Source organism: Purpureocillium takamizusanense, chromosome 1 (genome assembly GCF_022605165.1).
Source record: "Purpureocillium takamizusanense chromosome 1, complete sequence".
Lineage (NCBI taxonomy): Eukaryota > Fungi > Ascomycota > Sordariomycetes > Hypocreales > Ophiocordycipitaceae > Purpureocillium > Purpureocillium takamizusanense.
Window position 1 is genome coordinate 439741 of NC_063068.1, and position 14340 is coordinate 454080.

Here is a 14340-nt window from a genome sequence, read left to right on the forward strand (position 1 = left end):
AACATACGCTCATAATCGCTCTCGTCGCGGCCCTCCTGGCACGACACGACACAGCGGGAGGGACGGCTTGACCAGGGAGGTCATCTTTCTATGATCTATCCTAACCATATGCCATGAGTAATTTCATGCAAAGCCTGCATGCAGCGGCCACTGTCTAGGTCGCCATGCGCTCGGCACGAAGCTGCAGCTTCCGGGCAAGGGCAATGGCCGCCTCGGTACACTCATCCAGGCTCTCCTCCGGCAGCCCAAGCAGCTCGTTCTGCGCCTTGGCGGACATGTCGCTCGCATCGCCCGGGAAGAACGCCCTCCCATACAGCATCTTGGCGAAGCCCGCCATGTTCCCGGCCTGGACCTGCGCGAGGCCCTCGTCGTACCGCTGCTTGGTGCTCTCGTGGGTAATCGTCCAGTCGGCATCTGCGGTGCCCGTCACGCGCTTGACGCTCTCCAGCATGTCGTTTTGGCTGACCACGAAGCTCGTGACGTACACGCCCTTGTCGAGGAACGCCGCTAGGGTAAGGCTCTTGTCCTTTTCGTCGTCGGGGAGCTCCTTTAGGCTCAGCACCTTGGCCACCGCGCGTCCGACCTGCGCCAACGTCGACGTCGAGTTCTTGGTGCGACCGTCGTCGAATATCGTCACGGAGCGCCTGTCAAAGTCGAATCCGAAGCGCGCCTCGCCGCCCCCCAAACTATAGTCGTACCAAAACCCGCAGCACACGGTGATCCACCGCATCCCGAGCTTCTCGATCTCGTCCCTCTGGGCCCTCGCCACGGGACCCAGCAGCGACTCCCGGCCAAGTTTGCTGTCCTCGACGTCGCCGCCGTACCCGTTGGGCATGACGTAGGGCACGCCGGCCTGGGCGGCGGCTCGGACGAGCTTGCTGTGGGTGTCGCGCGGCGCCGAGGGGCTCAACGAGATGATGAGGAACTGCTGGTCCTTGAGGGCGGTGACGAGGCTGGCCTCGTCGTCGTAGTCGACGGGGGCGACGAGGACACCCTCGGGGGGGTTGTTGCTGCTGTCCTTGCGGGAGAGGGCCGTGACTTTGTGATTCCCGGTGGCAAGCAGGGAGGCGACAATGTGCGACCCAACGGTGCCTCCAGCCTAATAAAGTTGAAGTTTGTCAACATTATTGTGTGTTATGCAGTGGCGGGGGCAGTGCTCGATTTACCCCGACAATGGCAACTCTCTCTATGGCATTTCTGAAGCCGTTCGGCTGGTTTTTGGCGTACTTGGACATCGTGGCACTATGTCCTGACAATAAACCAAGGTGGTTGAGCGTCTTGGGATGGTGTAGGCGCTGTGTGCGTGTGCGTGTGATTCTGGTGTCTGGCTCTTGCTCTCTGAAGCAGCGAATGCCCACCCATTTATATACATTCGCGTCTCGATGATGCTCTCAATGCCTCTCTATCATCCTGAGCCCGTCGAGCCGGGCCGGATTCCCGAATTCCGGGCTCGTCTTTGAAGAGTCCTATGTCCGAGTTCAACCTGCCTCCTCCCGGGGTGATGAATGGCCCCGAGTCCCACTGGCGTGCGCGGGCATGGACTAACAGAGCCTAGCACGACAACGCCTGGGCTGGTGCAGTGGCGGGCCGCAAGAGCCGCAGCAGCCGCAGCAACCGCATCACGCATCACGACAACCGCATGGCAGTGATGCTTGCCTTCCGGATGTCTCCGTATCGCTCCGAGGAAGGGTGTCATATAGTGGTTATGTCCATGCCGCTACAATTGAACGTCAGAGCCAAGCATCGACAGATATGGCTCGACGAGGAACTGACTCCAGTCCCATCCCCAGCCCATCTCCGGCGCCGTCACAACGGCCTCGGACTCCTCCAAGGGCTCCTCGAAGAGTTGATAGCCCGCTTCGACAGCTTCCAGCTGAGCGAGCTCCTTTCGCTTCTTATCTTTCTTGAGGCTGAGCAGGTGTCGCGCCATCGATAGTGCCTCGCGCGTTAGTCCCGTGTCAGCAGCTACGACGAGCTTCTCCAAGCCCTTGAAGGCAGCGGCAATGTGCATAGAGGCGGCAGGCGTGTCTATGGCTAACAGGACGCAGGTGTAGTGAAATACGCTGCCAATGACGTTCCAGAATAGACGACCCTGGCCAGCCAGCTGCTCGGCCGCTCCCACGGCTGCGTTGCCGCTCTCAATGATGAGCTGGATGATCTCGTCGGTTATATCCATCTTGAGCTGGTAAATGCGCCGATAGAAACAAAAAGCGAGGTCGGCTTTGGTCATGACCAAGAATGGATGGGTGCACTCGAGTTTGCTCAATGCCTTGATGCGCTCAAACAGCTCTTCCCTCGGAGATGCTAGAGGCTGCTGGCATTCAAGACGGAACGGGGAATTGGGTGCCGGGATGACCTGGGCTATTCGTACAAACTGATCGGCGACGGACCCTGCGGCGGGGACGATGGCCTGGCAAGTTAGTGCCCTGAATCGCACAGGCGAACGATCGTATTCGTAGGACAGGATATTGTGCCCTGCCCACGCGGTCCAGAAAATCCGCCTCAGTCGGTCTGCGTCATATCCCGTGGTCGCGGCGTCGGAGACGGACGCCATCTTCTTGATGTTGTCTTCCTCGTGAAGCCCTACTGCCTCACAAAGGTGCATGACGGTGCACGACGCGATCCAGGCACTATTGGGGAAGGCTGTGGCCCGTAGGTACAACATTCGTAGACCCCACGCGACGATGTAGTCGACGGACGGCATGCGCATCGAGGCCGGGTCGTCGAGGATGGCTTTGGCGTACTGCACCATCTCGGACTCCCGCGGGTGTCTGTCGGGTGACAGAAAAGACCCCAGAGCGGCCACACCGGCGGCCGCAGCGGCAAAGGCAGCTGCAGCACTGCCGGGGCTACGATAATAGTCGCGACATCGCTGGGCGTAGATCGCCGAGTCCATCAGGTCGGCGATGGGGGCCAACTCGGAAAAGTACACGCCCGAGAAGAAACCAAGGTCATCCTCCGAGATGAGTTTCCCTAGCACGTCGTGAGCTTGGGAAGCCTCCTCGGGGCGAACGCCAAAGTTGTAAGCAAACGAGTGCATCTTGGGAGGGCTGTCGGAACCCAGCGCCACGCCCAGAATGTGCGGGAACGCCATGGTCGCGGATGCCCCGGCGTATACGGGCCTGTGCTCATCGAAGATGCCGACGGGCGCTGTGGTGGCCGGGGACGCGTCGCTCGTAGTAGTGTGAGTCTGCGTCGACGAGCCGTGGGCTGTTTCGCGAATATTCCTTGCTTCATAGAACCGGTTGGTGGGACTGCGTGATGTGGTAATGGCGGCCGGGCTCGACGTTCCACGCCTGCGCTTGAGGCTGACGCGCTCTGCCGGGGTCGGCAAGGGGACAGCCACTGCCGCAGCGTCGCTGATGCCATCATCACCGTCATCTTCTTGATCGGTGTACCTGCAGCTGTACTCGTAGGTGGTGCACATGCCACACGGATACTGGGCGTCGCATTTCCGCTTCCGCTGGTGACAAGGGACGCATGCCCTTTTGACGCGTTTGCGCTTGGCAGTCGCCGCTGACATGCTTCTTAAGACGGTGGCATACGGGCTTCGAGGCCTGACGAGGCTATGACACGACGAGCGGGAGCAGGCCTATGAGCTCTTGGTGTCTTCGACGAGGATTTGCAGGGCGCATGGTTCTGCTTTTGCGGCCTTTGTAAGGGACGGTTGTTTACACACCGGCGTTCGTAAGCGACGTTGTCTCCGACATGTGTTGTGTTAGCAAAAGATCATTTCAAGTGACAGGCGTCATCGCGATAGCTTTAGTTGTGGGTTTCTGCGCCCACGTGACGGGGCAGCCTGCGTCCACGTTTGCTTCGCCGTGCTCCAAGACGCCATCATTTCTTCTCTTGGATCCGAAAGCGTCGATGATCCATCTACCGATGAAAGCGCCCACTACACTCAGTATTGCCAACAAGGCCCGGGGCGAACACAAGCACAAGCACGTCCATTACTTGCAAGCATACGAATAGTCAATCGTCAATACGCACGAACACGACGTCGCACGACCGTTATGTACAGCTTCATCCGATCAATGGTCCGACGGGCTTCCCAAGCAAGTCCAGCAGCGCGTCAATGAGAAACTTGGGCAGCACCCCAATCACGGCCGGATCCAGCAGGGAGGAGAAGACGGTGCGGGTCTCGCATTGCGTGTTGCGGTTCCGCCCGTTCATCGTATCGATGAGCCACGACAGCGCCTTGGGCGCCGCCAGAATGGCCAGCTTCTCGTGGTCTGACTCCCTGTCGCGCTGGTACTCGATGGGCGTGCCGCCGGCGCACCACTTGTCGACGAGCGCGTCCGTCTCGCCGATGGGGCTGATCTCGTCCTTGACCGACTTATAGATGAAGAGCGGGATGCGTGGCGTCCCCGTGATGCCCTGGGCGTTCTCCTCGATGATGCGCACCGCCGTCGGGTTCGTGTACACGAGGTTCCGGTCGTCAAACATGCCCACAATGTCCTTGTTCTCAAACTGCTTCGAGTTGGCCGCCAGGCACTGCCCGCGCACCTTGAAGAACTCGTCGCGGTACTGCGGCAGCAGGTGCTGCTCCACGACCGGCACCAGCTCCGGGTACTGGTTCATCAGCCCGACGACGCCCGTCGGGATCAGCCCCGCGGACCCCTTGCCGTTGATGCTCGTCACCACCGTCGTGATGTTGGGCACCGTCCCGCCCACGGCCGCGCCCGCAATCTTGAGCTCCGGGGCGTACGTCGGCTGCAGCTCCGCGGCCCAGAGCGAGGCGAGGCTGCCGCCCGAATAACCCCACATGGTGACCGTCGGATTCGTGCTGATGCCCGTGAAGGAATGGGAGTTGATGGCCGCGCGGATCCCGTCGAGCGTCGCGTAGCCGGCCAGAGCGTTGGCCAAGAAGGCGCCCTTGGGGCCGAGGAAGTCGGGCGCAATGACAACCCACCCCCTTTCGAGGGCGGCCTCGACAAGCAGCAGCTCCGCCTCGGTCACCATGGTGCCCATGTCCGGGCCCTTGGCGTGGTCGAACTGGAACGCATAGGATGGCGCGCAGTTGATGGTGGCCGAGTCCTCGGCGACCTGGTACGACAGGACCTTTGTGTAGTCGGCGCTGTGCGGCACCATGACGGTCACGGCCGTTGCGGTCGCGTTGCCTAGACTGTCCGTCGTGCGGTATAGGATCTGATAAGACGCCTCGAGGTTCACGGGGAGCAGCCCAAACGCCGCGATGGGCTTGGGCGGCGCCCGGTGCTTGAGGATAGTCCCCGGTTTGATGGCGTCGAGGCCGCCCGGCACGGCGTACCAGGGGTCCTTGCTCGGCAGCACGCCCTGGGCCCGGTCGACCAGCAGCCGGTCGGACGGAGGCGCCGCAAGGGCAACGCCCGCCGAGACGGCCAAGGACGCCACGAGCCGGAGTCCGAACGCGACCATGGTGTGATGACGGGTGACGACCTCTCGGGGTTGTCGACGAGGAGACGAGGAGTTGGTCTTGGTATGCGACGACTCCTTGCGACGATACCACCGCCTCTTCCCAGAGAAGAGCGAGCGTCAATGACTTTGGAGAGAGACAACGCTGCTACTAGTACTCAGTGCTCACTCTTTCCGTGCACCTACATTCCTCGAGGACGGCCACAATCGTTCAAGCATATCCCATCAACCGGGACAGTGCCCCGTCTTTAAACACAGCGCGGCTGAGCTCGCAAAATAGACCGAGACCTGTTCTTTCTGCTCTCCGTATCCCATTCATCATGGGTGAGACATCACATGCCCCCCTAGGTCCCCGACCCGAGTCACCGCCTGCCCGACCAAAACGCCAAAGCCATGGCTACGAGGCTGGCTGGCGGCCCAATGCCCGCCTAGTGACATGTACGTGAGGTTGTATCGGCCCCCTCGGCATACATGCACCACGCGCGCGAACCATCGGTCGCCGAGCCATGCCAAGGTATCGCAGCTGGCTTACACACAAAGTCACGCCCCCCCCTGCGCGCGCCCGCGCCCCGGGTTGCACCGCATACATAGCCGTGCCGGCGCAGCTGACTGATTAATCTCCCCGACCGGTCATCGCCCCTGCTGAGACTTCCTTTTCCGTGCTTTCATCCATGCATTACTGGCCGCTTACGGAGGGTTAATCAACGGTTGAGCCGAGCTGGTGAACCCAAACTCGGAACCTCGCCGCAGTCACTTGCTTACCGCGTAGCATGCGCACGGACAGCCGCGCACTTTGGAAGAGGCGGTCCATCGAAAAGGAAGACAAGTAACTAGTTAGTAGTAGAGCATAAAGGGCAAGATGCAGTGAGTGGATGAAAGAGGGACAGGAATGCGCAAGTGCCAATGCGCCCCCCGAAGGGCCGATTGTCGTTGCAACCCATCTAAACCGCGGTCCCGCGCTGGCGCCCGCATGCAACCACACGCGATCAGCGCTGCCGTCTGCCAAACTCGAGCATAGCCGGGGGCTTCACCACCAGACTAACTTATTACCTAGTTCGTATCTGGGGTGTGCTCCCCTTTCGTTCCGCCTGCGGGGTAGCTATGTAGCCTTTGCAACGCCGTACTTCGTACTTGGTACAGCCCTTTCCCATCGCTTATGCACGGTCTTCATCCCCCGCATCGCCGGTGTAAGTGAAGTGCATTCGACAACCTCGAGTTCGACTCCGCACTTACAGGATGGGGCACCACCACCGTCACATCGCGGCCACCCTCGCTTCGTGCTCCCCCCTCTCGAATAGGCCCTCATCGTCCTTTTCGTCTTTGCGGAGGCGGCTTCTCGCGAGGAAGCGCCCAGCCCCCCCCTTCTACACAGCCGCTGCTTGATCATGGGTATCACCCCCACGGCACGCATCGTCTTCTACCCCACGATCGACAAGCAGTCACACACCTCGCTTCCGCGTAGCCTTGCATTGGCGTATATGCCGACCGGGGAATTTGGGAACGACTGAAGTAGTACCATTGTCGGGATGATGATAAGCCGCGATGCCAGCCGTGCCGACCCCATCGTTAAGCCTGTTCCTGCACTGTTCTTCTATCCCTCCATGTCAGTTGTCTCACACCTGTGTGGACAAGTGTCTGGCCTATACGATATCGTAGCCGCCCACCACTCTCAAATGCTAGGCGAAGTCATTGGTCATACGGACGACTTGCATGTTGTCAAGCCTTCTATGCTAGATCACGGAGATGTAGCCGAATGCAGTCACCGCCAAGGGTTTCTGACGCATCCTGTGGCGTGACTCGGCGGGGAGCGTATAGGAACACGCAAGCGAGGCTTGCACTGACGGATCAGCTCCGGGACTGATGCATCGCGAAAGCTTCCTCGGCTGGGGCGTACGATGACTACTCTGCTTCCCCGGCTTTAGTCCCGGACAGCCGAGGTAAAGGTTGTGAAAGGTCCATGATGATGGGTTTGTAAATTGCATGCGCGAACGAGAATTCTTGCGCTGAACCACCAACCAGCTCACCCTCTCGACTGCCAAAGAGAGCTACCCGCAGCTATACACTTGCATGGGTTGCCGGCATCGACACGCGGTTGAGTTTGATAATACTTGTCCCTCGCCAAACGCTCGGAAATTCGTCAGTTGCAACTCAACAAATCAATGCAAGAACACACGCTTTGTTGAGATGTCCAGATAATGATAAATGTGCTAATTAGACATATAGAAAGGAACCCAGTCTTCGCTTCTTCTTCTTCTCCTCTTCTTTCTCCTCCGCCTCACCCGCCTTCCTGATCTTCCTCCCGCAACTAACTCTAAACCGGTAGGGTAGATTAGTTGCGGGTAGAATTATAGTTTCTGCGGGGGTTGCCTATCCCGCCGGGACGCAGAAGCGGCTGGTTCTCCCGCGCAATGGCCCGCTCCTCGCGCTCCTGTATGTGATCAAGATCTTCTTCCGTCTCGGCGTAGCGCTCCGGGTGCCCGGTGAAGGGACCAGGTAGGCCGCGCTCCCAGCCTTCCGAATAAGTCCGATTGGCAGACGGGCGGCGGGGGGCCGCGGCCGTGCCATCGGCCGAGGGATGTGGCCCGTTGACGCTATGCTCGGCGCTGTGACCGTCGTATCGGCGTGCCGCGATTTCATAATACACACCGAGAACCAGCACGGTGCCTTGCATCACGGCCGTCAGAAGATAGATCGCCCAAGTGCTCCAGCCCTCGGGCCCGAGCCTCGCATAGAGACTGGCCGCGAACAAGAATCCTCCAGGTGTTTGGATGCACATCATGGGGATGCTCAAGCTTCCGACGTGCTTCAAATGGTACGTCATCCATATCTGCGGGACGTACTGAACGGCCGCGAGGCCAGCTGCCATGACGCCGAGGGTGTTGGCCCACACAGTGAGGTGGTTGGGCAAAGCGATGGCAAACACGCCCGTGACGATGATAACAATAAGGCCATGGACGACACAGAGCAGGCCGACGGCAACGGCCGTTTGCCACTTTGGTGACTCTCCGCCTAGCTCTTCCTGGGGAACATTTGCCTCTCTATAACGGAAAAAGATGAGGAATAGAACGAGTCTAAAGAGCGCTGTCAGCAACACATGGCAATAGATGGCAAGGATGAGGTGGGATGCATGGCGTACATGAGCGCGAAACACAGCCACTGCATGCCGAGCTGAGCCACCCCCAGCAAGCCGGCGGCACACTCAAACGTCTCGAGCTCTTTGCAGCAGCTAATGGCAGCACGTGAAGGCGGGACGGTCAGGATGTTGGCGAAGCCGGCGGTGGCGGACGTGGTGCCGAGCAGAACAAAGTAGGGGGAAATGCCCTCAGATGTCCCGCGCGAAATGATGCGATAGTGTTGGGGCAGGTATGAAATCAAAAGTCCGATCAGGATGAAGCTGAGCAATAGCGAGTTAACCCTGGAACGCGGACCATCCGGAACCTTTCGGGAGCAAGGGGGACGACTAACATGGACACAATAAGCTCCAGGTACGAGGGCGTCTTGAGCCGCTCGCACTCGGCAGCGGTCGACTGCACAAAGTCCATGGCTTTGGCTCGTCGACGGAGATGGCCAGAAGATGGCAGCGGTGGCCCGCAGGCGACAATGAAACGAAGAAGCCGCACGAGCAGCAGAGCAGCTGCTGCTTCAGGGCTGTCGGCTTGTCTTGGGAGAGAAAGAGCCACGGAGCGCCAGCTCTACGAGACCGTCATGGTGGTTGGGAGGGGTAGGATTGATGGGAGAGTGACGCCTGGCGGGATGTGCGCTGCGCCTTGGCCTGAGAACGGCTCTGAGGCTGTGATGGAGCGTCGTACTTCGTACGCGACGGCGAGTCTGGTCGTCGGGAGCGGCGGCGGCGGCGACGATGGCGGTGGGTCGAGGGAGAGAGCGGCACGGAAGGGCGGCTCTACGCAGGCGGAAGGACGGAGACGAGGCCGAAGAGAGGTGAGGTGAGTTGAGGTGAGGCGAGCCGAGCCGAGCCAAGACGAGCTCAGTCGAGTCGAGGATGACTGGGCTGTTGAGGCCTGTGTGTGCTGGGCTGGGGCGGGCGGCACAGGGATGCGGGCGCGACTGGGGGGATCCACTACGCTGCCCTGCCCGCTGCCAGCGTCCGCAGCCGGCCCACTTTCACGATGCTCGGTGTTAGTGGGCACCCACCTTGCCCGGTCTCCAGACGGTCTTGGCCCGCCTAAAAAGTACGCCAAGCCTGTATTTGAGACTAACATGGACCCCAGCGCCTCGTCCTGCGCTAACCCGGAACGGGGGCCCTGGCAATGACGTCGCCCGTGCAGCTGGAGCTCCCTGGAGCGCTAGGGCCCCTGCCACTGGCAGCGCAGCGCCTCAGTGGTCATCTCAGCGAGACCTCCACTGCACCTTGTCTGAGGACGGGCCTTTTTTGCGGCGCTCCATGATGGTGCACCGAACTCGACTGCAGCTGGAGAGAGCTCCATGCTTTGCGCCACCGATTCAGACATCCCATTCTTCAATTGCCCATCCACCACCACCCACCCCCTCCTCGCATCATCCCTTCCCGGCACAGGACGCGCGCATGCGCCCATCAGCCGTAGATCGGCATCCAAAAATCGGCCGCCAGTTCATGGAGCATCGCGGTCACGCCGCCGTTGGGCGTCAAAAGAAGACCCAACAATGACCTCGCCCAAAACAGACACTGCTTGTGTCGTCGACGCCGCCAGCGCGGCCGCCCCTGATCAACAAGCACACACGACCCAAGGACCGGGAGGCATGCCAGAAATTGAGCTCCTGGCACGGCGGCCCGCTCCAAGCGAGACGCCGCAGCCGCAGACGAATGATGACGTGCAGAGACAGACGGCAAGTGGCGGCATCCCTGACGCTGCATCCAAGCGCCGCCTCTTTTACTCGTCGGCCCAGTGGACGTCCGACGGCACCACCATCATTGTAGGCGCCTCAGACAACTCCGTCTCCTCCTTCGTCCTCCCGGCCGACCTCCTGCAGTCTGCCGGCCAAGACCTCGTGCTGGAGCCCCAAGCCACAACCAACCTCCCAGAGCCCACGTATGCCATTGCTGCCGCGCCCTTCTTCAGTCTGGCCGACCCTGTCTCGCAGACATATCTCGTCAGCTGTAGAGACCATCCAATCCACCTCCACCATGCGTTCCCTGACCCAGACACGCATCAGACGCCGCTGGGCTCGTACAGGCTCATCAGGAAGGAAACTGAGCAGTACATAACGCCCGCTTCCATGATTTGGCAGCAGCCCGGCACTCACTTCCTTTGCGGGTCCGCAAACCGCCTCGATCTTTTCGACGTCTCTCGTCATGGCTCCGACGGGCCCCTCACGACAGTGCCCACTATCCCGTCCAAGAGACATATTTCCAAGGGAAGTGGTGTGGGTATGAAAGGGACCGTCTCAGCCCTTGCCGCCTCTCCCTACGATGCCAACGGAGGGTCTCTCGTGGCTGCGGGGACTTGGACTCGTTGGATGGGCATGTACGATCTGTCGCGCACAAACAAGGTGGTTGCCAACTGGAGTATCTCACAAGCCGCCAGCGCGGACTTTGGCCTCGACATCGGAGGTCAAGGCGTCGTCCAAGTTTCATGGAGCCCGTGTGGCCGCTATCTTGTGATCAATGAACGGCAGTCGAGCGGACTTCTCGTGTACGACATCCGCGGTGCCGGAAAGCTGCTCAGTGTCTTGACGGGTCGCAGATGCGCCAGCCAGCAAAGATTGACATGCGACCTGTTTCAAAGTGATATATACGGTTCCGCTGGCTTTGAGGTCTGGGGAGGCTCTCAAGACGGCCACGTCCTCGTGTGGGACAACGTCGGGCTTCGGGACGGACCTCTGTCGCCCTCCTGGGATTGGAAGGCTCACGATTCGCCTGTCGGCAGCACGATACTGCACGATTGCGGTTCTGTAGTTGCCACTTGCTCCGGTGCCTGGGAACACTCTCCGGATCATGTCCTCGGTGACACTTTGGACAAAAGCAGTCAATGCCGGGTTCTCGATGAATCATCGCTAAAGATCTGGTCTATTAGCAATACCCAGAGCTAAGTTACCGACAGCCGTGCCGACCTCATTCGGACGATGTCCACAGGGCTTGGGCCAAGAGATCTGTTGCCGTGCGACTGACGGAAATTGGGAGCACTGTCGCTGTCAATGGGAATTCAGTAGTTGCTTATGGGTTATGGACACCTGAAATAAGCTTAATCCTGTCTCGGTGCTGTGGCACCATACTGAGTCCCCGCCCTCCGTCAGCTGTCGCCACCGCCTTGTCGTGTGCCCTCGGAACAGGGTAGCCAGTCAGTACAAGGGCACACATGCGCTAAGCGAATGATTCCCGTCTTCAGTCGAAATGTTCAGGGCGAGTAAGACTCTATCGACGCGGTCTCTGGCCCCTATCAGTAAGCCTTGCCAGGAAGCCGAATACGCACAGTCCGGCATCCTTTCTTCGTTGGGATGCAAGTGGCGTTGGTAAACGATTAAACCTCTTAGTGTTATGGTTAAGAGCCATTGGCACTCTGCTAGGCCTTGATCGCTTGTAATTTTCCATACAAGATTGCCGCACACGACTCGGGCGAAGAAGTCTGGTCAAAGCTTACGAGCAGTCCCAGATGCGGCCAGCCTCAACAATGGATTACCGAGAGCAAAATAACAAGCGTACTATCAAGATCAAAATGGGCAAATTAATCGAAATATACAGTGGTAGATAAATCACATGAGGCCCTATCTGGTACCCTAGTTCTACTGACCCTTTGCCAAGCCATAGATCCTGTAGCGAGTTCCGTGTCTCGACTCCAGTCGCTATACCCTGTTATAAAACGTCACGTCCGACCCGCCCTGGAGTTTCGCACGGCACGGCCCGTAGTGATACATGTAGTCCATGTCCGAGCCCTGCATGTCGAAGGTCTGTCCACTCGCAGTAGCTCCCTTTGCTCCGGTCATGCTGAACGTCGAGAAGTTGGGAAGAGGTTTGCCAGGAGCTTCGGCGATCCACTCGGCGTGCTCCAAGCAGAGAGCACCAAATTCGCTTTCCAAGTAGTATGTATGCGACTTCTTGTTCGTCTTGTTCTCGATGTAACTGCATTTGATGCCTTGAATCAGTGGCCAAGCTTCCTGAGGGGACTCTACTGGCTGCTTCGTGTCTTCGTTGAACCTACATTGTGCCGGACGTGGTGGAAGTTGCAACGACGCTGACGTATACATCATCGCCAATGGCAACTAGAACCCGGTCAATTAGTCTTAAAGATAGCTATCAAAATGCGATAGGTAGAGGTAGAAGAGCAATACCTGGTACTTCACGAGCATAGGTCATGTTACCTGGGTAAAACTCGTACCAGGCGTAAGTATCGGTATATCCATCGTAAATCTACCGCAGCGTCAGAGTCACAATGTCATCCAGGTGGTCAAAAGACTCTAGAGCCATCGAATACTCACGGTCGAACCAGTGCCTGCCTGCAACAAGACATTGCAATTTCCCACACCATCGATACCGACCCAGTGGTAGAACCAGTTGTCATCCGTGGTGCCTTGCTGCCGCGAGACGGACGGAACGCTCCAGCTCGCCTCAACAGAAGTCACCTGGGTGACCTGCTTGACAGGGCCGCACCAGTTGTTCATCAGAACATCGCCTCTTTTTGAGTGCCTAATTTGCGACCGCTCGCCAGCTTGGGGGCTCAGGACAGACGTTGCCTGAGCCACAGCGGTGAGGAGCGAAATGAAAATGGTGGTATGAAACATTGTCGGCATGATAAACCCCGAAGATGACGGCTTGTCCAGCTCTGAGGCCGATTAAAGAGAGAACACAGACTGTTTGGTAGCCTTCATACTTTATATCTACGTCTCATCAACCCAAGTTGTATGTATCCCCTTCATGTTACGGCTTCCCAATATCGGCCAACCTCCTTCTAGAAGTTTGGTGCCGATGCCATCAATATGTGCACCTTTGGTTCGCGTGGAATTCCTTTACGCTTTGCGGAAGGACAAAAACTGCCGGCCTTCCTCTTTCGATTGCTACTGTAGCTTTAGCTAGTTATGGAAGGCCATATGACGATTACCGTTGCCATTATCGGGGTAAGAGGTGAAGCTAGCCAACGTGTACCGGAACACCCCATGCCTGGCTGCTTGACAAAAAGAATGTCTACCAGTCTCCGCAGCAAATCTCGGGAATTTCCCAACTGTCAAGTATTTCCCAATCGACTGAAATGTTGTCTGTGCATGTTTGAGTGAGAAAATGGAGGACCCTGGTCAAACGTTTCAACCAGACATGCTAGTGTCTAGCGTCGGCCTACATCGTGGACATCCACTCGGCCCCAGGCCGATTCATTTTCAAAATTGCAAGCAGAACGGGGAGGGGGTAGAATGGCTTCACGGAATGTGGTATCTCCTCGGTAGTACCGGAGATACTTCGTCACCGAGTAAAGCCCCATGTCGTCCACCCTTTGCCTCTGTCCAGGAGAATCTCCAGCATCAATATTAACAGGACGAAGCTATTGCTCCTCTTAACAAGCAATTTTATCATTCACAAGCACATGTAAGTCATCATGCCCTTGAGGCTAGCTCGACGAATACATTTAACATGCTGTTTCTTACAAAGTATCAATCCTTGCACCCTTTATCTACCCGAGGCATTTCTTGCGGTCGACGCGAAGGTTCAAGCTCGTCTACATACTATATAACTGTCCCTCGTGAGTTCGCCTTGCAGGATTTAGGGTTTATATATAGTTAACGCATAGCCGAAACCGGGGCCCCATTGATCCTCGTCTGTCAGAGCCTCGTGATTGACAGCTCCGCCAAGTCCAGTATATTCGCACAGCCAAGACAAATCATTCGATCATGAGCAATCGAGTCGCGCATGAAGCTCAATGCCTCTCACAAACGTACGCCAAACCTAAATTTAACACGTAGGCTATCCGGTATCCTACCCTTTAGCACATGTCATGCGCTGCGCGGCAGGGCGAAAACACCGCACAA

General features: G+C 58.2%; 6 protein-coding genes across 6 annotated transcripts; 1 reads left to right on the plus strand and 5 right to left on the minus strand.

The window, feature by feature from the left end:
• Positions 1 to 154: 154 nt before the first annotated feature.
• Positions 155 to 1235, minus strand: JDV02_000155 (uncharacterized protein; the record flags this gene model as incomplete). Its single annotated transcript, XM_047980930.1, has 2 exons — positions 155 to 1099; positions 1167 to 1235. The coding sequence occupies 2 exons, from the start codon at positions 1233 to 1235 to the stop codon at positions 155 to 157; spliced, it is 1014 nt and encodes a 337-aa protein (XP_047836888.1).
• JDV02_000156 (uncharacterized protein) lies at positions 897 to 3267 on the minus strand. The gene is made up of 2 exons (XM_047980931.1): positions 1167 to 3267; positions 897 to 1099 (listed from the first exon to the last, which is right to left on the minus strand). Exon 1 carries the CDS (start codon positions 3092 to 3094, stop codon positions 1718 to 1720), a length of 1377 nt encoding a protein of 458 aa, XP_047836889.1. The 5' UTR covers positions 3095 to 3267; the 3' UTR covers positions 897 to 1099; positions 1167 to 1717.
• Positions 3268 to 3973: 706 nt separating this feature from the next.
• Positions 3974 to 5602, minus strand: JDV02_000157 (uncharacterized protein). The gene has a single exon (XM_047980932.1). The coding sequence runs from the start codon at positions 5395 to 5397 to the stop codon at positions 4024 to 4026; it is 1374 nt and encodes a 457-aa protein (XP_047836890.1). The 5' UTR covers positions 5398 to 5602; the 3' UTR covers positions 3974 to 4023.
• A 1764-nt stretch (positions 5603 to 7366) lies between these two features.
• On the minus strand, positions 7367 to 9383 carry JDV02_000158 (uncharacterized protein). The gene is made up of 3 exons (XM_047980933.1): positions 8860 to 9383; positions 8531 to 8788; positions 7367 to 8465 (listed from the first exon to the last, which is right to left on the minus strand). Exons 1-3 carry the CDS (start codon positions 8934 to 8936, stop codon positions 7724 to 7726), a joined length of 1077 nt encoding a protein of 358 aa, XP_047836891.1. The 5' UTR covers positions 8937 to 9383; the 3' UTR covers positions 7367 to 7723.
• A 500-nt stretch (positions 9384 to 9883) lies between these two features.
• Positions 9884 to 12077, plus strand: JDV02_000159 (uncharacterized protein). Its single transcript, XM_047980934.1, has one exon. The coding sequence runs from the start codon at positions 10036 to 10038 to the stop codon at positions 11419 to 11421; it is 1386 nt and encodes a 461-aa protein (XP_047836892.1). The 5' UTR covers positions 9884 to 10035; the 3' UTR covers positions 11422 to 12077.
• A 94-nt stretch (positions 12078 to 12171) lies between these two features.
• Positions 12172 to 13116, minus strand: JDV02_000160 (uncharacterized protein; the record flags this gene model as incomplete). Its single annotated transcript, XM_047980935.1, has 4 exons — positions 12172 to 12448; positions 12528 to 12588; positions 12658 to 12736; positions 12805 to 13116. 4 exons carry the CDS (start codon positions 13114 to 13116, stop codon positions 12172 to 12174), a joined length of 729 nt encoding a protein of 242 aa, XP_047836893.1.
• Between the last annotated feature and the right edge of the window lie 1224 nt (positions 13117 to 14340).

Coding starts and splice junctions, on each gene's coding strand:
- JDV02_000159 (XM_047980934.1), top strand. CDS start 10,036: ATGACCTCGCCCAAAACAGACACTGCTTGTGTCGTCGACGCCGCCAGC.
- JDV02_000158 (XM_047980933.1), bottom strand. CDS start 8,936: ATGGACTTTGTGCAGTCGACCGCTGCCGAGTGCGAGCGGCTCAAGACG. Junction 8,789..8,859: donor CTGGAGCTTATTGTGTCCAT/GTTAGTCGTCCC, acceptor GCTATTGCTCAG/CTTCATCCTGATCGGACTTT. Junction 8,466..8,530: donor TGGCTGTGTTTCGCGCTCAT/GTACGCCATGCA, acceptor AGCGCTCTTTAG/ACTCGTTCTATTCCTCATCT.
- JDV02_000156 (XM_047980931.1), bottom strand. CDS start 3,094: ATGGCGTTCCCGCACATTCTGGGCGTGGCGCTGGGTTCCGACAGCCCT.
- JDV02_000157 (XM_047980932.1), bottom strand. CDS start 5,397: ATGGTCGCGTTCGGACTCCGGCTCGTGGCGTCCTTGGCCGTCTCGGCG.